The following is a 22864-nucleotide window of genomic DNA, read 5'->3' as shown; positions in this document are numbered from 1 at the left end:
ATTGTAAATAAAACAAGACTGGGTGATAAATAATACAGGACATATGACCCAAAGTAAAGTGTCACACACCTGAGGTCTATTGCTTCTGCAGGCCTCCTCCAAGTTTTTGTGCCAAATGATTGCTGAAAACCTGGATCCTGTCTGGAACTTGTAAACATTACCTGTAAATCAAGAAGACTCAATTTCTCACAAAGCAAACTTTTTTCTTATTGAAAAATTCGCAAATTAGGATAGTATTTAGAATTTTGCAATCAGCGTTTGCTTTATTGAAATCTTGGTTTCGATACAAATAATAGAATCCTTTTTTTTTTTTATCTTGCTGAGGCTGACCTTTATCCGGGTCATTGAGGTGGAAAATGTTCGGTCTTGCAGGGTCATCGGGCAGAACCACCATCCAACCTGTCACACACACCTTCTTACATGGCGAGGATTTGTACTGAAAAAAGAATGATGGTACATAACTGTCAGATACACTCAAAAGCCTTAAAAGATACACCAAAAGACAGATCAAGAACAACCATTCGATTTTGATCATATTTTCTGACTTAAAATGGTAAAAAATCAGTTTTTCTTTTTTTTGAGGAATACTCCTAGGGTCTGGTTTTGCTGGCTATCCATTGCCTTAAAACATAAAAAAAAACATTTTAATAAAGTTTTCTGATGACACACATGCTTTCTTTCAGAGGCCCTCAATGCTTTAGCCCCATAGAACATCAGGGTCGAGCCGGAGAGGGTGATCCAGAACCTTGTCCATGACGACAACTACAACAAAAACAAAAGCACAAACTCAAAAATAAGTCAATATTAGAAGAAAAGTCCAGGGAAACCTTATATTAACCGACGTAAGTCGTAGCACATGACTATCCGTCCTTACTTTGGGTTTCCGACCCTCCTTCAGCAGGGTCTTCCGCCGGAGGGGCCCCTCAATGGTGACGCTGCCCAACTCGGTGCACCCATGGCAGGAATTAGCACCTGAAGGGCTGTGGAGACAGGGGCGGGGTGGATGGGGCGGGACCAGGGGCATTGATGGAAAGGAGAGGTGGGAGTCCAAACAAGGTCAGTATTAAACTTGAATCGAAGGACTGTTGTTACAGATCTCTAAACCCATGCTTTCTGTTGAGCTTCTTGACATGATCAGACATGGCAGGAGAGTATGTCATAATGGGATGTTCCTGTGGTGAACTGGAGCTGGCATGCATTGGCTAACTCTCTCTTCATACTGTTCCACTGACTTAACAAAGGTTGAAATCCAGGTTTTGGCTTCCATTTCAATGCATCATGACTTCAACATGAATTATTTCAACAGTTGTCCAAGCAACAGGTAGACCTATTGTGACTGCTATAAAGACCACCTGGAATGCCATCAGTGCTACAGTAGAGGACTTTGCCGTAAGAAAATCAAGATTGATCTTCCTGGGGATGACTGGAGAGGTAGCGGGGTAGCTTTTGTTTTCAACTACTGAGAAATGTCATAGAGCCAGATGAGAAGCACCGGAGGAACATCATGTCCGCAAAAAGGGGAAATAAAACAGGAGAACATGGAAACCCAAGCTTTAGTCTTGGGTTCACTTCTATGTTAAGTCTGTGGTATTGGTCTGATTTTAATGACCCATCACCAGCACTATCCTGAGTAAACTGCATTGAAGCCAATCAAATAGGTGCACAAAATTTGTTTAACTCGTGTCAGGATCAGTTGCATAGTTCTATGCATTGTGTTCTGAGTGTGTGGAATTTGAAAGTGGACGCCACTCGTTTTCAGGAAACATGATAGCTCTCAATGGGATCCTCACACTTGGTTAACATTCTCAAATGCAAATGCACACTTTAATGGCGCAGAAAGAGACAGCTCTTAAGTGCCCTTAAGAATTGAAATAGGAATCTCACTCAAACACCCCATTAGAAATACTAGTGTTCGTCCACCAAGCTTGTACCTTAGCCCCTGCTAAGTTGTGAAAGTGTAAGTGTCTGTGGCAAGATAAGACACAGAGAAGAGCCCAGGTAGAAGTCCCCCCCCATGTTGTGAACTTGTCTCAGCCCACAGTCAATGGAGGTGTGTTGACCGTCTACTGACAAGGTTTGAGGGGAAACTTCCACCGACACACAGGGGGTTAGAGAGACAGAAATGAGACAGTGCTGCATGCAGTGACAAGAGATGACAGCTTGATACGCCCCACTAGCCCCCTCCTTGAAATGAAAAGTCCTTTATTTTTTGGGAGGACATGACATAACCCCCACCATCACCACCACTGTACCTGTAAACATAGCTGCGGCTCCGGGGAGAATTGCGAAGTGGGACCCTCCAGTTAGGGCCCAGTGTGGAGTACATGCGCCCCCTGTTTGTGTCACACATTGGTCATAATCAGTCGGAATGGCTATTTGGGGTTCAAAATAGGTTGAGGTTTATAATTCCCTGCTCTTCACAAGTGAGTCTAAATATTCAAGATGTATTTAGGTCTTCTTTAAGGCCAGTTTCCCTTGACTTGTGAGATTAAACGTGTGATTAAACCTTAAAATAAAATAAAAAAGGGGCAGTCCAAAGTCTTGTAAGCCTTTTTTTGCCTACATATGTCTCATAATTTGTCCAGGCCTAAACATTATTTACATCCAGATTACCTCCTGTTTCGCTACAGGGATCGGGATAAACCACAGACCATTCCCAGAATTGTTGGTGGCGGACACAGATAAACATGAAAAGTTTTCAAAACAACACAGAGGTACAATCATATTATTTAAAGAGTGTTTATGCTGTGGTGCTATACCTCAAGTTTCCTTCAAGGTTGACAAGGTTAGCTACACTCCAAGTTGCAATAGCTGACCACAATGAAATTTCCTTCAGAGTGGTGTGTTAGTATCAGGTTAGTAATCACTTTGAGATGATGAACTTGAGTAACAACAAACACTTTTAGTAAAATCCCAATAAAGTAAGTCTTTATTGACTAACTGTTTTATGGAAATTAAGCTTGTAATAAAGGTATTGCAAACAGTAACACATTGTGCAAAATGTGTCAAGTTTTTCACTATTAGTCTATTCATAGTGACATTTCAAAGTGATTCATAAACCCACAAGGGTTGAATGCAGCGATGGGTTGCCATGTCCGAATCACTGTCCTGTTCTTACCTTTCCATTCCTGGTGATAAGTCCTCGCCGAACGAGCTTTCACTGCTGCCTATGCACGAGAAAACAAAACCCTCTTAATACAAATGAATGATTAATTAAATAAATGCATACACTAATCTATAATGCAAAATCCTTCTCTAACAAGACAAAAGGAGCATGTGTTTCCCACCAAAGGTTTGGTTAAGCTAAAATATGATCAACATAGTTTAACAGTTAGTTAATAGTAAAAAGTATTTCTGAGCAGAGTAATGGCAATATCAAAATATTGGATCATTGGAACTACTATTTACATGCTATTAAAACGAATCGTTATGCTAATCCATACTCTAATCCACACCTATAGATAAACCGTTGGACACAGAAGTGCTGTGGGGGTCGTGCCTCGCTGGGCTCTGGGACTCCAGGAAGCTATCGTCCAACAGGTGGCGAGGTTTCTCTATTGGGAAGGTAGCACTCTTGCTCTCTGACATTCCATACTGGCACATCATGCTGAGAAAGACGGAGGGAGGAAATGGGTTTACATGGAAAAATGTTTCATGTTTATATAATATAAATATAAATAAGTAATAACTTCTCCCTAAATATACATTTGCAACGTAAACATTATTCACAGACAAAGATCGAGCTACAGTAAAAAAGAATATTGGAAACATTGTGCATACATAGTGTATACATTTCACATCCCATTTCATGGTTAGCCACTGCCCATTAGGAATATTGTGAACAGAAACATTAAAACGTTTATTCAGGACTTGACAGACACCCACTTGTTGCCCAGGCTGTGGCTCTTCCTGTGACGAGAGGGGGGAGGGGTGGGGATGTGAACCCCCACGGAGGCGTCAGGGCAGGTAGGCCGCCGGTTATACCTCACAGAGGCAGACACCTCAGACGGACCTTGAGTAGAGAAACCAAAGACATACGTGGTCTGTTAAGAACTGCAATGACATCTGTACAATATCTACCTCTCAAGCGATAACACTGGAATTCATCTACAGCTTGGGTTGGTTAGACAAACGTTGAGTATTGCACACCTCAGCGGAGCTAAAGTACAAAATTACAAAAATATGACGTAGGACACGTCCACTGTACTACAATTGGAAACACCTTGCTTAACTGTGCATCTCGGTACAGCATACACAGTTCTCAAAAGTCATATTGGTGAGGTTCAAAATAATGCCACTAGGTGGGGTCAGTGGGGTAATGTAGGGGTGGGAGGTCTCCCATCCATCCAGGTCTGCTCATATGGTATCATGTGAAACAGCACAAATCTTTCCATTCATCAACATCATGTGCTCCTCAAGTTTCCTATTTTTTTGGCAAAAACTGTACGAGAACTTTCTCCATCTTGTGCGGATATCGACAGAGATACAAGCATCAGTGCCATGAACCTATCATTTGCCTGTCCCGATGTTTCAATCGGAGCTGGATGGACGTAATTGGCAAGGGCCCTGTGGTGTTGCCATGTGTCTCCTCTGCCAGTGGAACCTCTGACTCAGGCCACCCCCTCCACCACAGTGCTTTGTGTCAAACCTACTGGGGCCACTCAATCAGTCATGACATCACCACCTAGGACCAAGCCAGGCTGTCTGCAGGCATTTTACATTTAGGGCAGTCCAAAGTCTTGTAATCCTGCTTAAATTTGTCCTGTATTACATTTCACCAGCTACAGCCCGATTGGGTAATAAAGTACAGAATTGCCTGATAGATCAACTAAATATCTGTTTATCCAAACTGTAACCAGTTGTTACTTATTTGTTGCAGCCGGCTGTTTGAGGGGTCAAGTCATTTATTTATGGGAGGGCCTGTTGACATTGTCTGCAACCCTATACCCAGGTATTCAGTGAAAAGATTTCATTCTTTCTTGCCTATAGGGAAGTATTATCACATCATGATAATATTTACCATTTTACCCATGTCAGTAGTACAAGGTAAAATAGTGACCTTTTTATGGACCATGTTCATGTACAGACTGCCTCTTGTTTTATGACCATGGAGCCATGGGACATCTAGTCTGTCCTACTGTTTCTAATGAGGCTTGCTGGTAAACATTGTAGCAGAAAAGAATGGAAGCCACCCTGCTGTCTAACGCTGTTTGTTTACACTTAAATACCTTGAAACCCACATCTTAACTAGCAGAGTTGATCCCATATGTTTGCTATAAAAATTCTGAGCGTAGGTTGCTGTAAAATACTAACATACTTTGGCCTCTGAACACATTCACTGTATTTACGTGTAATATATATATATATATATATATATATATATATATATATATGTGTGTGTGTATATACACGCACAGTATAGGTTTATAGATTTTATAATTGATTTCAATTGCAGAAATGGAAAGTAATAGCGATGCATGTGATATTGTTCATGAAGGAGTCAATATAGCGGTAGTAAAAAATACAGTACACAAGGTATAAATCATGTGTCATAGGTCATGTCATTGTGTTGTTCTTCCTATTTTAGCCACACCGGGGATTGAACTTGGTGTACTCCACAGCACGCCTCAAACATGGCTTTATAGCCAGCGATGCCACCAAAAAGCTAGCTGTTCTATGGCGCGGGTTGGTGGTATTCTATATACTGAGGAGTGAGTTTAGTCAATTCAACTTGGTTACACGTGTATAACATCATATTGAAAAAGGGTTACTGCTACACTGTAAAACTTGAAACAGAAGAGGAGGGAAACGCCATTGATTGTGTGTAATTGCACCTTTTCAGTGACATTCTCGACCTCAAGGCCTGCTCACACATGGGAACGTACCAATGCCGATCTTTCATGTCTGGGACTTTTCCTTGCAATCAATAGGCTGCATCCACACAGCCACCACTTCACTGTTCACCCCACAAAATGACTGTCATATGGCCTCGGGTGAAAATGTGAGGAGAACACTTTGAGGAATACATGTAATTACAGTTACGGAACAGTTACGTCAGCCTGTTGTAGTTGAGTACCCCTAATCCCTTCAATTACATTGCCTATGCCCTGCATCCAAGAAATGATCTACATGTAACCAGCTTGTCACACAGAACCAGGTGGTTAACCTGCCCTCTGTAACGTGATCTCTCTGTGAATGTGAATGCTGGCTAGCTAAAAGAACGACAATATAAAGTGGATACTTTCAGTATAGATCAGTGAATTTTGTTCCATAAATTAACGTGTTCACTGATGACAAAACCATTTTACAGCATTGCATAGCACAAAGGAATGAAAAAATACAAACGTGAATGTAAACATAAACAGAAATACATGCAAGCGCTGTAATTAGGCCTACAATTATGACAACTGGCTCAACCATTGTGCATGTAATTACTTCTGTTATGAACTGAATGTCTATATGTTTGTGATGGTAAGGCAATTTATCAGAGAACAAATATAATACATTTTGATCAACATAACATAAGCAATTGATAACGTAGGAAACAGCATACAAATAAAGGCAACATAATCATTTGCATGAATTTACCATAGCATTGGCAATTTGTTTAAAATAATGAGATATTGCTTTTATGATGTGCATAAGTGACTTGAATAGATGATGTGGAGGTTGAACAAGTAGCCTATTTCAGAGATGACAGATCATTTAAATTGTGATCTGAGAAATATAGGTACCGAAGCCACTGAGAAGATCTGTCATCACCAGCTGCATCAGGGGCACTGCACTATCTATCTATAATTCCAGAAATCTGTATCACCGACATCATCGCGGGCACTGTGCACTATCTATAGTTCATGTAATCTGTATTTCTGCGTTTCACTGACATCTTAATCACCGACTGCATTATGGGCACTGTGCACTAGTAATAAATAAATACTGTATGGCAGTTGTCTGTCACTCAAACAGTCAGTCTTGTAGACAGAAGAAAAATCCAACGTGATGATGTTCCATTTGTATTCCAAGACTACAATATTCTGAAGTTTCCCTTCAGTCTACAATGTTCATCAACTAGACAAACCAAAACCCATTCTGTCACAATATTGTTTGCACACCTAAAACAAGTTATCTTTGAACTAAGGAAGTCAGTTAGTACTTTATTAAGACCGTCACAGTTACTAACTTAATTGTGCTCTCATAAGATTCATACTTAAAGTGAATAACCTGGAAGTGCATTGTTTTGTATTTAAAGTAGAAGTCATTGTTTTGTAATTGTTTTTCATTGTTTCCCTATGACTAGGAAACCATTTAAACAGATACCAACTGTACTGAGAAGCACTATGCATTTATGCATAAACAGCAAGCATGTCATTTATTAAGAATCACACCATCAACTCACAGACTCCACATCTTGGAGCAATCTACTACACCACAACACACAGACCGCAGTCTGCTACTTCCTAAATGGCTTGCATCGAGGCTTTCAGCTACTTCTATGTCAGCAATAACAAGCTCTCGTGGAAACATGTCGGTCTAACAATCACACCAGAAGAAGGGAGAACCTCTCCCGTGAGGTGATAATGAGTAACCTTCCCCGGAACTTTTAGAGATACGCTGTCTACCCATACACCTAGCTTAGCCATTAGCATTACAACGCGGGGAAGACAGGAGTGTGAACCAGGTTGGACTCACAACCTTCACAGTGAACTAATGAACCCTGTGGAGACCAAGACCATTAGCAATCAACCTTTTCCATTTTGTGTCCGTTAAACCTTTTTCCCCTTACTGGGGGAAGATAACTGGTCATGGCGGTGTGCTAAATGAGAGGCATCTGCACAGGCATTGGCTTTCCCTGTCCTTTCGATGTCTCCCTTGCTGAATACACCGGCGTCTGTTTGCCATTAAAGAACTGCACGTTGCTCTCTTGAAATCCAGGTCCAGAGTAAAACAAGTTTGCAATAAGCACCAGGCGTTCAAGGCACGTTCCTTAGTAAAGTGCTCAAAATTATACTGCCCATTTTCTGTCATTTGAGAGAAAAAAAAGGACATGATGTGTCTGTGTGTATTACACTAACTGTTGAGGGTGTATCTACCATATGATGAGGTAGAATGATGTGATAGTGTGTCCATTGTGCAAGCATTTGAGAGAGTGTGTGTGTGTGTCTGTACATGTGCTAGAAGGGTGTATTCTGGATCCTGTCATATGTCATTTTGTTTTGGCCTTGTTGTGCGTGGGGAAAGTGAGTAACGCTACCTCATCCGCTTGGCTCGAGCCTAATTGGACATGTTCGCTGTTTACGGAACCAGCCGACAAAATGGAGACCTGGCCGGAGTCTTTGGAGCTCCTTCCTCTTACATGTTATGCAACAAAAATGTATCTGAGGACAGCAGAGAACACCCAAGTCAATGTGATCACTGCTATTATGGCAATTTATGAAGTGTTCTTCAGACGCCTCCTTATGATGTCATCCTGTGTTTTTTTCCCTGTAGAGCCAAACCGCTTGATGAGTGATATATTTTCACTTTGTCATGCATGCTTCCAGAAAGATTTTCTAATAATCTCAAGAAATTGGTGGTTATTGAGATGTAGGCTGGATAACAAACAGTGGATGATTTCCAAACAATTTTCTAAGTAATAGCTCATGAGCTCAAACGTTTGGCTTACTATGCAGAGTACATGGTTGACTTCTAACTTTCTAACAAGACAGCAACCATATCTGCCCCCCAAGGTATTTCATCATATATGTTTATTTAACAGTGCAAAGCATTGCCTGATGTCATCAGAACAGTTTGGATTGTTACGATCTACTCAAGCTCTGTCAACGTGGTGACCATTCATTAAATGTAAAACAGCACATTTTCCTCTGACTTTGTAATGAGAATAAATTGTGCTATAAAGTTGAGGAAAAACAGTAACCATGGAATCCCACGCAAATACATCCCATAACTAGGTCACTGACTATACTGGCTCAACCCTTGGACATGGAATACGACTATTGTAACATTCCTTCCATCAGCATTGCTGAGTGATGGAGACAGAGCTATTAATGTAGGAAGCTATTATCACTGGCTGTTGTATACAGCACACTGTGAATGTTTTTCTGGGACTTAATTGCATGTGAACTATACATTTACCATCACAAACCACTAAAAATAAGGAAAAACTAAAATGATTATCCCCATGTAATAATCATGGGGATAATCACATGATGTAATCCAACACAATTCTATTCACAGCTCCTGTCCAATAGACCCTGAATCAATACATTCTATGTAAACATACATATTTCTTAAACAAACATAGAAGTTTAATTGGAGGGTCACTTAAACAGCAAAAGTGCAAAAAGTGCTTGAAACCTGTCATTGAAACTCATTTGCATTCATCGTGTCTACTCTCTGTCAGCTCTTACACACAGTTAAACAGTTTGTGCACACACTCACATATAAACACACACACACATCTGTTCATATCACACCCTCTCCGCCATCACTGTTTTGTTACACTGTTCCATGTCCTCTCTCTCCTTTCTGACCCACATCCTGGACTCATTCCAATGCATTACGTCATTGTAGCACCCTCCCAATGAACTCCTAAAATATAGACAAGGCGAGAGCACAGGAATAAAAAATAAAGGGATAAATGGAGTAGCTAGCCCCTCGAATGTTCACATGGGGTGTTTCAATCATGTACACACTGACGCACTTTACTGCTGATTTTTGGGGAGTCGTAAATCTTTCAAATTGTGTTACGGTCTTAATTACCACTTTCTGCCTTCACTTAACTTACAGTACTTGAGAGTGAACAAAGACGGCGGGAGTAAGGATGATAAGGAGTGAACTAGACAAATTGAGAGAGAGAGGGGTGGTGTGTGTGTGGGGAATAAAGAGACACAGTTAGAGAGCGAGAGAAAGACAGACAGACAGAGTGAGAGAGAGAGAAAGAGAGATGTATTGGTGGAGAGAGAAACACTCATGTCTCCTGATTCTTAAATGCCTCTGCTCTGGTGTTGTTTCAGCCCACTCGGTGATGGCGGCCAGCGCCACGCTCGTTTCCTCTGCCTCCAATCCAGACGTAATGAGTCAAACAGTGGCAGCCCTCGCCGGCCCTTCAGGGCCTCACAATAACTCTTTCAAGTCCTGCTGGGATTGGTCAAAGCCAACCTCATTTTGCCACAGTATAAACACAGGTAAGGTCGAGATGGAAACATTGATGCATGCTGGGACGCCCCCTTCCACTCCCCAACTGCTAGTTTGAGGGTTATTCACAGGTCACAGTCGATCCCTGGTGTATAGAGATGAGTGGAGTAAATGAAACTTGATTCTATTGAATGTATTCTGTATTTGGCCTGTACAATGTATTGTTTTGTTTTATTTTCAGGAACTATTCTGTAAGTACTTGGCAGTATGCAAAGGATGTGCGTGCAGAGTTTCTCATACATTATCGGTACTGCAGATCATACAATAGGCACCAATGAATAAGAAGGGTTCAAAGGGGTGACATGGAAGCGGAACACATCAAGAATCACACACAGACATATGTCACCTGCTAAGTCTTCCTTTGAGGAGGCCATGCGGGGAGAACTATTGCCAGGTTCAATCTTCAGAGACAGCCTGCAAGACAAAGAAGGCATCATTCAGCTCCAAATATTACCAGAGGACATCACAATCAACAGATACTTGACACTCTTAATCCTAATCATTTTGAGAAGAAAAAAAGAATGACGAAGAATTGTTTTCACAAATCCCTGGATCAGCAACAGTGTTATTTCTGTCAAGGTTTAACGATATTCTTCATAAAACAGTGTGCTTCAATGTAAACTTGTGGCCTGTATGTTTTCAAATTCATTATCAATAACAGACATAGGGCCCGATCTTGCACCCAGCGCAATTGACTTTGTCAACGACGCAAGTATTATTCCTAGTTTGCACTTGACGCAAAGCGGACTTTTCCCTCTACAGACGCACGTCGAAATGACCTTGCGCTCCCGTGGGCGGTTCAGCGAAAAAGGAGGCGTGTTCCGGCGCAAACGTTCCCTGGTGCTATTTTACAGTTTCCGAAAAACAATTCCGCCACTGACCAGGAAAAACGTGGTCTAAAGTCAATGGCGCATTATTCAGATGCTATTTTAAGGGCGCAAGCTTGGTTCGTGCACACTGCTGGCGAGGCCAGGGTCTTCTTTCTGCGAAGCTATACGTTACATTGTTTTGATTTATTGCGTGTTACATTTCTTCAATGTTTATAAAAAGATTTTCATGAGAAATCTCTATGTATGTGAACATGATTTGTAACAATTGTGATACTTTTCTCCCACGCCTGTTTAACCGAAGCTAATTTGGGTGGGTTTCTTCTCCCATCTCCATCAGAATCAGAATTTGGTTTATTCGCCATGTAGCCTATGTTACACAAACACGGAATTTACTGTGGCAGGACGGTGCAAACAATAAACATATACGGGTCTTAAATTAAGTTAAAAAAAAAGTACAATAGTTAAACTAATTCCAAGAACTAAACAATTTAAAAAATAAAATATAGGGTAGGCTATATAAAAATAAGAATTTGAATGAGCAGCATGAGTGGGCAACTTAGTGCAATGAGAAAACTGCTCTTTCCCATACAATGTCACTTATTTATCTGTTACGGCCCTGACAAGAACGTTGGTCTCCTTGGCTGTGAACCGCTCCTGGCGTGCGCCTGGCAAATCCGCCGTTATAATAGCAATCCGCCATGGAACAAGCGCTGCTCTTAAAGGGAATGTGAGATGACGCTCTGATTGGTTTATTGCACGTTACACCCAAACCACACCCATTAGTAATGTAGCTACTTCGGACCTACCCATTTTAGATTTGCGCCAGGCGCAAAGTCATTTATCCCGCCGGCAAAATAGCAACCGAGCCGGAGTCCTGCCCACAAAGTTACTTGCGCTTTGCGTTTTTATACTTGCGTTTCAGATCGTCAAAATAGGGGGGATAATGTAAAGTAGACCCTGCTTAGGTAACTTTCAGTGGGTCTTCCCATTTGCTGACAGGTCTATGAGACCTCCACAAGGGAGTTACTTAGATACCATTGGGCATGCTGTGGTTCAATCCTAGATGAACACAACATAAACCAGCTACAGGGAATGTGTGCATGTTTCGCAGTTAAAAAACACATGAACAAAAGTGCTCCCTGGAAAGTACAGACTTTCTAAAAGCATGTTAAGCATAATGTTCAAATCGAATAAAAGATGGCAAACAAGGCACATGTAGCCAGGTTAGTTTGTAAGAGGACAATTGGACAAATATAGGTGCCTGTGTTTTTTATATTTATATGTAGTGTAGTATAATTTGTAGTCTCACATCTGAATTTGACATAATAGGTGAAGTTTGTCAAGCTATCACGTGCCAAGAAACTGAGATTCCAAACAAAGCAGACTTATTTAACAATTTTCCCTTCTAGTCCAGGCAAAGTAACTAATTTTGGAGCCAAACATAGAACTAATTGTAAAATAATTTTTTGCAGCATAGATCATTTCTATGAGGTGTCCGGAACAACATACTAAAAGTCCTAAGAAATCCTAGTTGAGGAAAAAATTAAGCCTACTTGGGTGTATTTTGGGCATATTCGATTAGTGTATAGCTCATTTGCATATTAAAATATAATAATTTTTGAAGAAACTTGTAATACAAAATATTTTACTTTTCATCGGTAGTTTCATTTTGTAATGTTTCATTTTGATAGGAGTAAAGGAAAAAAATAGCCCATTGGGGTGTAATGTTGCCTGGCCTTATTGTCACACATCTCGGATTGATGAGAATTTAACATATTTCCTCAACTAGGATTTCTTAGGACTTTTAGTATGTTGTTCTGGACACCTCATAGAAATGATCTAAGCTGCAAAAAAATATTTTACAATTAGTCTGTCGTAAAACGCTACTTTGCCTGGACTATTCTTCTAGAAATAATTTTACGGAATTGTTGATTTTAAATTAACAGCATCTTATCTTGTTTTTGCCTTTACACAGGATGAAACCCATTTCAATTCAATTTTGGAGAGAAATTACAGCAGTTTCTGAATTATAGGATTTGTCTGGACACTTTTTGCAGTTTGGTTAACTGGCTAGGCATCGGTAACGGTAATAAAAGTGGTTTGGACACACAAGGCGCAAATCAACAAAATCTGACATAAATAGCATCTAGATGGTTCCAAGGAAACAACTCCCTACTCCCAGCAGGGATTTTTTCAAGTATACTGTGCTGTTCGCCCTAAGCTTCTGTGGTGGTAGCAAATCATTCATAAATCTGTTCTCCTAGCCAAAAATAACTTTCTGAAGTAAATTTGGTGCTTGGCAACTGATGACTTATTCGGCAGTCACAGTTTTGCTAGATACTTATTATTCTTCACATGCAACCCCTCCAGGTCTTCCAGATAGGCTTTTCTACCCTCAAATTCAATAAAATGTCAATTATTTATAGTTCCCGATATGGTTAGGGAATAACCATGAAAATTATCAAGTGGGAAAATCTATTTAGTAATAAAATAACACACAAGGAGTATATGGTTTCAATTAATATGTGACAAAAACAGCTATTCATCAAAGCTGTCTAAACTGTATTTGCAGCTCTTTCCCAAATGTATGGCCTATTTCATTCAATGAATCAAACAAAGTAAAACAAACTGTCCTGTCAAGGAGAGACAAAGACTAACTACTGAATTAAATAATGTCTAAAATGGAAGGGAAATGAACAGATGTGACAAGTAAATTAACGCACACAGTTCCACGTATGCAGACATACCCAAACACATACAAACATGCACACATACTGAAATGTACTTGTGCCCACACAGTACACCCAAATAAATAACGTTAGTAATCCAGTAACACAATGCTTTAGTGAAATCAAATTCATTAAGAACAATTTGAGACTGTCAAATGTGTGACTTACAGTAGACTCTGATTTTAAGGATTTCTATGAACTTACTTCTTAAAAACTAATTCAGAAGCATTTTTTAGACACAATATCCTCAATAGCTATTAATCAGAAAAAAAGTCATGATAGATAATCGAAAACAACTGACTGGCAAATACACTGGCCATTCATCTTGCCAAACCAATTAGCTGCTCGATCAAACATCTGACCAAAAACCAAAATGTCAAACCTGATAAGATTGATCTTAAAAACTATTGTACACTGACAGTTAAAAGGTCAGGACATGCACAACTGAACTTATCCAGAGACCGAGGTGGACAGCTGGGGAATCATACAGCCAGCAGGATACATGCTACGAATTTCCACTGTGAGCTCCTAACCTTCCCATCTGACCACAGCTTTCTCCAAAAGCAAAACAGACCCTTTTCTTCTTTCTTACACAGAATGGAAAGTCACAACGCGTTCAGTGTACAGTGAAGAGTGAGACGGGGAGTAAAAGGTCAAAGAAAAACAATAAAAAGAGGTGAGGGGACCAGCTTGGTCTGCATGGACTCTATGCCATAGATAAAGCAATGTATGAACTAATGATATAGGCGTTTGGATGTGGATGAAGGGCATTCTCTCTCTCTGGTGGTCTTTCTCCCTCTCTTATTTTCGCTCTGTCGGAAGGAGACTGAGAGTAGGGGTCATTTCGCTTGGGCTGTTAGAAGACTGGCTGTTGTTATGGTAACCATACGGGAACCCCGCCAACGATTACCTCAACCTTCATTGTGACTGTTGAACCCCCCCCCCCCCCCCCCACCCACATAGCTCGCTCCTATCCATCCTTCTCTCTCCCCCCGTTCCACCATTCATCCATATGTTGCTTGGAACTCTCGCTTTCCTGCTGTTCCACTTGCCCCTCCATTCCACCCTATTGCAATTGCCCCAATTTCCATCTGTACAAAATAAGGGGGGATTGAAGGATTTACATTTGCAATGATGAATCCCAATCAGTATCAAGTATTACCTCATTATTAGCTTGATCATATTTTTCATTGTTATAGTCATTGTACCATTTCATTGATTCCATATTACTGAGGCCATTTGTGGCCTGGCCAGAGAAGGGTGCCTTGGTCAATCCTACATTTTTCCCACAGTGGCAAAGCTGGCTACCAATGTAGTGTTCTTGCAGTGATTGATTGCCCCACCAGGGTGGCCTGTGGCTTAGGCTATGGTCCATAGCTGGATGGTCAGGGTGAATTTTGCGGTCTGGTTAATGTCCTTCTTATGGCCATTGCTTGGTCTGAGATGAGTGGTTCTCTCATAAATTCTGAGACACAAGGAAAACTTTCCCAATTTAAAAAATCTTGCTTGTTTGTGTCATCACTCTGTGATCCAATACAAATCTGCTGAATTTGACAAAAAGGAAACTTAAAACAAATGCCTAAAGTAGTATTTAAAGGCACTATATAAACATGCGTCTTAAGACCGGGTCTTACAGACTGAAAACAAACCAGATGTCTTGACGATGGGTTTAAACATAATTTGTCCATTACTGGAGATTGCAGAGATCTACAGAGGAAGATCTACAGCACAAATGGCATTCACAGAAAATAACATTTATGAGATTACCAAAAAGATTCTTCTTGGGAAAGACAGAGTAAAGGCAGATATGTCATTATGTAATGATGATTGGCATATTCTCGTTTGGACTTGGTGTGGTTTTTGTGCCCCTTTTGCCCGTTTATATAAAAACTTTATAGAAAAATGAAAATGAGAGAAACCCCACCAGTCCATTAATCAAAGGTTTGGCTTTGGTAGATGTGGTTACCATGGTTACCATGGGCTGTGATCAGAAAGGGTGAGGTCAATTGTTACGAGGTCCTCGCCCGCAGAGGAACAGTGCTTTTGGAGAGTTATTGAGATGAAAGCAATAGCAATACACTTTCAATTGGTTCACTAGCCAGAAGGCAGGAGTTTCGACTCAATAGTGTTGACATTGAACACATACAGTAAGCAGACTAAACTTCACATCAACATCAAGAGTTCATATAATCTTGCTTCTAACTGTAAAACCTCCTTATAAAAACACAGTGATTACCGTACAAACACCTGTCTTATGTTAACACTACTTTTTAACACACTGGACTCTATCTTATCCCTCCTGTAACATCATGAAGTAGACAGAGCTGAGGCCAAACTAATGCTTTCATTGAGGCTGTCCATCGAGCCTGTCCACACCAACAGCTGTTGGAGCTTGGGTTGTTTTGTCTGGCAAGGAATATAGCCTTACTTACAAATCACGATAATATTTCCTTTTTACTAGGGCCCTTTCTGAGAGACGTATTTACCAGGACTATCACTGAGTGACGTTTGTGGCATGTGCTTCACAAACACCGCATGGACTCTGGGAGCGCTGAATAAATGTGGGGAGCGTGGCATTCGCCAATGCTAACAAACACTGTCATCCCGTCAGCGGATGAGATCCTTGCTGTAAGCTAATCACTCTAGAGGAGATCTAAACATCCCCAAATGCACAAGTGACATGTAATCATTTTATCATCCATTTGTATAGACAGGAGCTGAGGACTACTTGAACTGATGCCAGAGAAAGTACTGTCTGCCATGGAGAGCTGTGTTACAGGTTGAACAAAATAGCCTATATACCTCAATGAGATCCCCTTGTTCAATAACTGACGTAGAGTATTTCTGCCCAAGAGGGTGTGAAGTGTAACATTAAGGTCTGGTGTGTGGTAGTTTCTCGGCCTATTCAAACATCTGCATGAGTATAGCTCAGTGGTAAAGCATTTGACGGCAGATTAAGAGATTGCAGGTTCAAAGTTGTTAATCAGAATCAGAATGGGTTTTATTCGCCATGAAAGTTTGCACAGACAAGGATTTTAAATATGAGGACTAACTATACTAAGGGTACATAACTAGCAATACTAAGTGGAATTAGATTAAAATAAACTATACAATAAAATAAAATAAAAGTTGCAGTAATTTACAATATAAAAATACTAAAAATACAAATTACAAAAAATACAAATGGTACAAGATTGTATTGTGCAGTGCAAAAAGCAGTGTGTTGAGGGCATTGAGTATTAAATGAATACTATCCAATGAATTGCCATTTTGGTGGTATGAGTCTTTAAAATGCTTTCACTGGTGTTACGTGGATAAACAGTACTGTACTGCTTTCATATGGGAGGGTGGGTTGCCTGATTTCAACACTCTCATGCTTTTTGTTACAGTCTTTTGAATTGAAGACAAAACAAATCCTAACTATACTCAAAGGAACCCCAATATTTTTTAAGAAAACATTCAATTGGTGGTGTTTTATTACCCTAGTATTTACGAGCTTAATTAAAATATATTACTGTCAGTTCATGTTAAGCAATGCTGAATGAATTACAACCAAATTGACCACCCAAAAATTGAATAATATTCAAATCAATCCTTGGTTAAGAACTACAAGGTTTGGATGACATTAACACTATGTGAAAATGCTGATTTTGTGGAGCCCACTGGAGACGCCATTGAGATTATGAAATGTATGGTGATTGTCACCTACAGCAACAAGACTGACTACGCAAGCCAATAATAGCTAGTTCTGCACATTTCTGTATAGAAAACAAGGTTTGTGGAAAATTGTGTAAAAAAAAAGGAAGAAAATCTCTAATCCAGTGAATACACAATAACAACCAATTATGTAAACACAAATCTATTTTTAAGACAACATTGTGCAATCCTTTAGTTTGAACTGGTCCCATGTTTTACCTGAGTACTTGGCTTTTGTAAAAAAAAATAATAAAAGGGTGTTTCATGGGTGATTATATGATTTGACCGAAAACTGGAATACTCAACCTATGCCCAACACCCCTGGACTGCCCTTGGTCAAGCTTACTTAATAGGGCAGGGTGTACAACACAGACTGAAACTATGCCTACTGAACGAATGAGTTACCTCTGAGAATGGTAAATTACCATGTCTATTTCGCTTTGAAACCCAAATGTTTGCATCTCTGTTTGTAGTTGAGAAGATAAGGTTATATTGCGCTTCTGTTTATGAATCAGCATAAGAGTAGCAAGGCATGTGTGTGTTTTTGAGAGGGTGGGGGGGGGGCAGTACCACTTACTTGAAGTTGTCATCTTCTACAAACTTCTGAAGCTCCTCTATGTAGCGAACAGACATCAAGTACTTCTGCACATGGGGAAGGGTCACAAGGTGATCTGTAATGGAGGGAATAACAGGATCAGAGGAAGAGAGAGGGATGTCAGAGAATGACAGAGGCCGAGAAACATTGCCAGGGGGAGAAAGTGGGCATGCGTGTGTGTTTGTATCAATGCGTGAATGACTATCAGCGAACGAGGGAGATTTAAGGTGAGATAATTATTTGAGCACACTGCCTCGTCTGATGAGTTTACAAAGCAGTGTTCAAAGCCTTCTGTCAAATCAGATCGGCAACACACTCCTGTAAGCAATATTTAGTACCTGAAACGCATGGGGTTGCCATACAGCAACTACCCCCCATTTTGGATCAAAACAAAATGGACGGCCGCCAGGTTAACAGTACATGCAAAAGCCAACATGAAAGATCTGAGGGAGCAGAGCGCTGGGCGGTCGTCTACCCAAATGCTGTTACCAGCTGTCATTGGGATCAGAACATCATGCACGTGTGCCTTGGCCACATGCTGCCATTTTGTTGGGTAGGCCCTCAGGAGGCTCTGGAAAACAAACTGCCTGGCAGGAGGCTCTGCGCCCTACTTTGTTTGAAGATGAGGGGTTTACTTCATTTAAACAAACTGGGCTGTCGATGATGCAATGACAGCATTCCCCTCACAACTGGAATTAATTATGCACAGCAATGAAACCCGCCTCATTTAACTGCTTACCCCCCAACCACCCCCCCGACCCCCAAACTGTTTTATACAGAAGTTGCACGTCAACCCAAGACTTCAGAATGGTGAGATTTTGTAAACATTATTGCGACACTTCAGGGGTCAAATGCTGGGGGGCAACATTTTGGACCTGGTGCCAATTTCATAGTCCCCATGCAAAAATAGTCAAAACCACATTAAATGTCTGAGCATGGCTAGTCAAGACATTTCACAAGTCTTAAATTTTGTTCTGTGCCAAGTGGTGAGTGAAGGTATCCAGATCAAATTTCATCAGGCTACATGTCATTTTTTGTTTTTGTGCCAACAGATTCTACTGTGCCCTGGTTGAAGCAAGACGAACATACCGTATTTACAGGACATCTGCAGGTCAGAGATGACCCTCAGAAGGTTGTTCATCTGATTGGTTCGCTGTTCAGTCTCGATGATGCTGTCTGATGCTGGATAAGCTGAGTCGATGTAAATCATATCTAACAGGTAAATCCCTGCAGGTGAAAAAGGAAAAGAGAAAAAGGTGTTAGCAAGACGGCACACAAGCCTAAAATACATTTTTATGGTGGAGCATAATATAGTACATTTCAGTGCAGAAAAGAGTTGTAAAACACAGGTGAGATACATCAACTCCAAATATCTTCCTTTCGAGGATATTTAAAAACACGAGGCATTAAAAATTACAAAATGCTTTCAGTATGACTTACAAAAAAGGTGCTATGATGACATACCATATACAACCCCAAGCCATTTGGGCTGGTTTAACACTAGCATGTGTGAATTTTTTTAAATATATATATGTGTATGTTTGTCATAAGGCTGAAAACAACCATCGTTAACACTAGCCAGATGTGGCATGAACACAATTGTAAAATGGGATGAAATAAAAACAATTTACTGTGTTGCTATTTTGTACATTTGTTTTTAAGTAACAACTAAGGGGGGGATTTGATCATGACTGGGATGGTAAAACAAAACCTCCCTTGAATTTACACAGCAGTTTGGGGTATGAAACAACATGGCTCAGTTCACCTGTCTGTCTGTAATGCTACCACTGGTCACCACAGCCATTAAATGGTTAAATAACATTAGACTAGAGCCTGTATTTTGGAAATGGGTTACTGTCTAAACACTGTTGTCACTGGACTAAATGGTGCTGGCAAAATGACAGACGTAGTTCTTTTACAGTTCAATTTGCCAGAAGACAAAGGGGGGAATAAATGAATAATCTGGGAAAGGTCCAAATGACAATTTCGATGATTTAACATATTGCAAACAAACAAGCTTAATTAACAATCCTGTGCATGTTTTCCTAGGCTAACTGGTTGTAATAGTCCATGCATAAGATTAAAGGCAAATGTACATACTACTTTCCTTGTTTGCACACAGAAATTAATGTTACAATTATTCATGGTCCAAAAACTTAAAGAAAATAGCTTTGGTATAGCTTTGTATCCAATAAAAATATACACCTTCAAAAACACAAATGTATTATACACATTTACTAGTTATATTAACTGCAGTCAAATCCTCTACCGCTTTGCCCATCCAAAAATGAAACACAACTTAGAAAACATCTGTTGACAATATCAGCTTATCAGTTTTTCAATGTACACTCTTCCACAGATTTGCTTTAGTATCAATCCCAGAGTTGAGAGAAAGATTGGTTCCTCTCAAGAATGTGTAAACTGCATTTTGGTGGCAGTAGGTTAGGTACAGAGAAATCAGACATAACAGCCTGGGTGTAACACAAAGTGTAACACTTAGCTTTCATTTATTCAGCGGCAATCACCTTTCCACACCTTTTGGGAAGATCTGTACTAAGTCAGTCAGGCCACAAGGTTTACCCTATGTACAGAAACAAGACATCAAAGTGCACGAGTGGAAACTTTTTCTGCATCTGCGGTAGTTCCCTGTCAGACCAATGTAGTCCATATGTTCCTTTAGGCATCCTAATTTGTTTGAACGTGGGCATGAATGACAAAAAGAAACTTCTGGCTGTGAACAAGCCATTTGGATTGGTGTTAAAAGGTGCATGTTCTGTCAGCTAAAGGTTAGTGCTTTGTTAACCACTATTTAGAGGAGATTAACTAGTTTGGACATAGATACAGAAGCAGATTGAGATATATGAGCAGGAATTTCTTTTAGGGAGGGTCAAAGGTTGGATGGCTGCTTTGAGCTACAGCTTCCGAATCATGTCTTGAAACTGAAGCCTATTTTTTCTCTGGGGGATGAGAGTTGTGCGTCATGCGATACCATAATACATGTCTTCCAACTGTGAAAGAAACAAACAAGAAAATAAATTACCCTAGGATTGTCTTTAAAACGTTTACCTTTTTAAAAGATCTTATTCGAATGTATGTAATTATGATACTAGCTCAAGATAGTACTTCAATGTGGTATCATAATAATACATTCATATTCATCACGAGCACAAGGAACCAGGCTTTGTGGATATTACAATGCGTGAAGGGAAACAAGCTAATTTGTGTGCCAAAATACAAATCTGTGGTTGTTGTTGTGTGCTATGAAGTCATACTGGACACAAATAAACACTGAGGAGTTTATTGGTGGACAAACTGCTCATTTCCTCCAAATGGTGGCCATGACGATGGCCGCTGTGTGTTTAAGTGTAGCCTGAGAGACTGGTGAAATAACCATGGGTAGATTAGGATGATGAGGATCTTGGGAGCAATTAGCTTGCTAGACTAAAACGAACAGTACCCAGCATAAAGGTTTCACTAGTAACACTCATGGGAAGCTGTGCAATATAACATGTTGCCGACAGGCCACCATTCTATTAGGACAGTAAATTATCTGTTCCCCCCTGGCATCTTACCTTAAATGGTGCTTGACCTTCGGGAATCTCTTATTTCACTAAAACACAGACTTTATTTTATAGATATGTTGACTAGTTATGTTGACTATACACATTTTGACACGTTTGAGTCTAAATGTGCGATTAATAGGCACAATTTGAGGTTACTGCTGATGTCTATTAGTCTTTAGTAATTTAAGGAAATTGAAAAAACCTTATTTACTTGTATGGTTTTTCTACAACTTTCTCCAGCTGGTCAGGCAACACCATACACCATATACTTCAAAGATAATTTTGCATTTCATATTTGTATGATGTAACTGACTATCAGACTGAACCCGAACAGGATATAGCATTGTTGAGATTAATTTGTGATTAACGAAGAATCTGTGGTCCTGCAATCAACAATGGTCAACTGCCTTGAATAAAAAGAAAAAAGACAAACATGATGAAAAGCCATGGTTAACAGAACTGTATTTTTTTCATCGGGTAAGAGGTGTGCCTGGTAAAGCACGTATCACTTATTCATTTATAATACATGTTTCTTGGTTCTCCATTCATTGTTTTTTGAAGAATGGGCAAAGGTCATTGGATGGTTGGATTATTTTGGAAGGGAATCAATCTTATATATGCTTCGTTAACTGACATGAAGTTATACTCAACCAAGTTGTTTTTGTTGCAGATGGAGACAGTTTGTTTTTCTAATTTGCAGATGAAGTAACTGAATCAATAAGCCTAAATCATGTGTTGAGTGTATAAAATGGTCACAGGTCTCTGTGTCTTTACTTCCACTACCTCAGTCAGTCACACAGAGAAACACTTAGGCAAATATGAAGATTAGATAAACTAAACTCTGTGCTACAAACAACATAGATAATGTCGGATCTACATATCCTGGAATAGTGAAACAGTCCAGACTTTTCCTTATAATGTTTTCTTATGTCCTTCAGGTCCAGGAACAGTTTGGTCTGGGTGACTCTAATTTCCAAAACTGGGAAGGTCCTTAGAATGAGACTAACATAAAACTTCATAAACAGAATGATCCATCATTCAACTAAATCACAGACATATAGTTTATGACTTAACATGTCTGAACATGTTCTGGTAGTGATTAGAGGCAAAAATTCTGGAAAACAAATATGAGGAACAATGAAATGAAGTTCCATACATTTGTTACAGTAAATTTATGACTCTCCAAATGAAGCAAAATGATGTCTCGAGTGGAAAACATAACAGAACATTGTTTCATTAGTGTGGATGAATACATTT

General features: G+C 40.0%; 1 protein-coding gene across 2 annotated transcripts in view; it reads right to left on the bottom strand.

The window, feature by feature from the left end:
* Window positions 1-22864, bottom strand: part of LOC136964503 (ras-specific guanine nucleotide-releasing factor RalGPS1-like) — a 127045-nt gene that overhangs the window by 2935 nt on the left and 101246 nt on the right. The window contains exons 9-19 of one of the 2 annotated variants that reach the window (XM_067258654.1): window positions 19134-19271; window positions 18027-18120; window positions 10541-10608; window positions 3886-4012; window positions 3456-3607; window positions 3119-3167; window positions 2253-2333; window positions 875-980; window positions 670-762; window positions 331-436; window positions 70-161 (exon numbers count right to left, since the gene is read on the bottom strand). In XM_067258654.1, coding sequence (XP_067114755.1) covers window positions 70-161; window positions 331-436; window positions 670-762; window positions 875-980; window positions 2253-2333; window positions 3119-3167; window positions 3456-3607; window positions 3886-4012; window positions 10541-10608; window positions 18027-18120; window positions 19134-19271 — 1106 coding nt within the window. The remainder of the gene's footprint in view (window positions 1-69; window positions 162-330; window positions 437-669; window positions 763-874; window positions 981-2252; window positions 2334-3118; window positions 3168-3455; window positions 3608-3885; window positions 4013-10540; window positions 10609-18026; window positions 18121-19133; window positions 19272-22864) is intronic. The other variant, XM_067258655.1, reaches the window with a different exon arrangement.

This window comes from Osmerus mordax, chromosome 20, assembly GCF_038355195.1.
Source record: "Osmerus mordax isolate fOsmMor3 chromosome 20, fOsmMor3.pri, whole genome shotgun sequence".
Classification (NCBI taxonomy): Eukaryota; Metazoa; Chordata; class Actinopteri; order Osmeriformes; family Osmeridae; genus Osmerus; species Osmerus mordax.
This window is presented reverse-complemented; position numbering and strand designations above follow the sequence as displayed.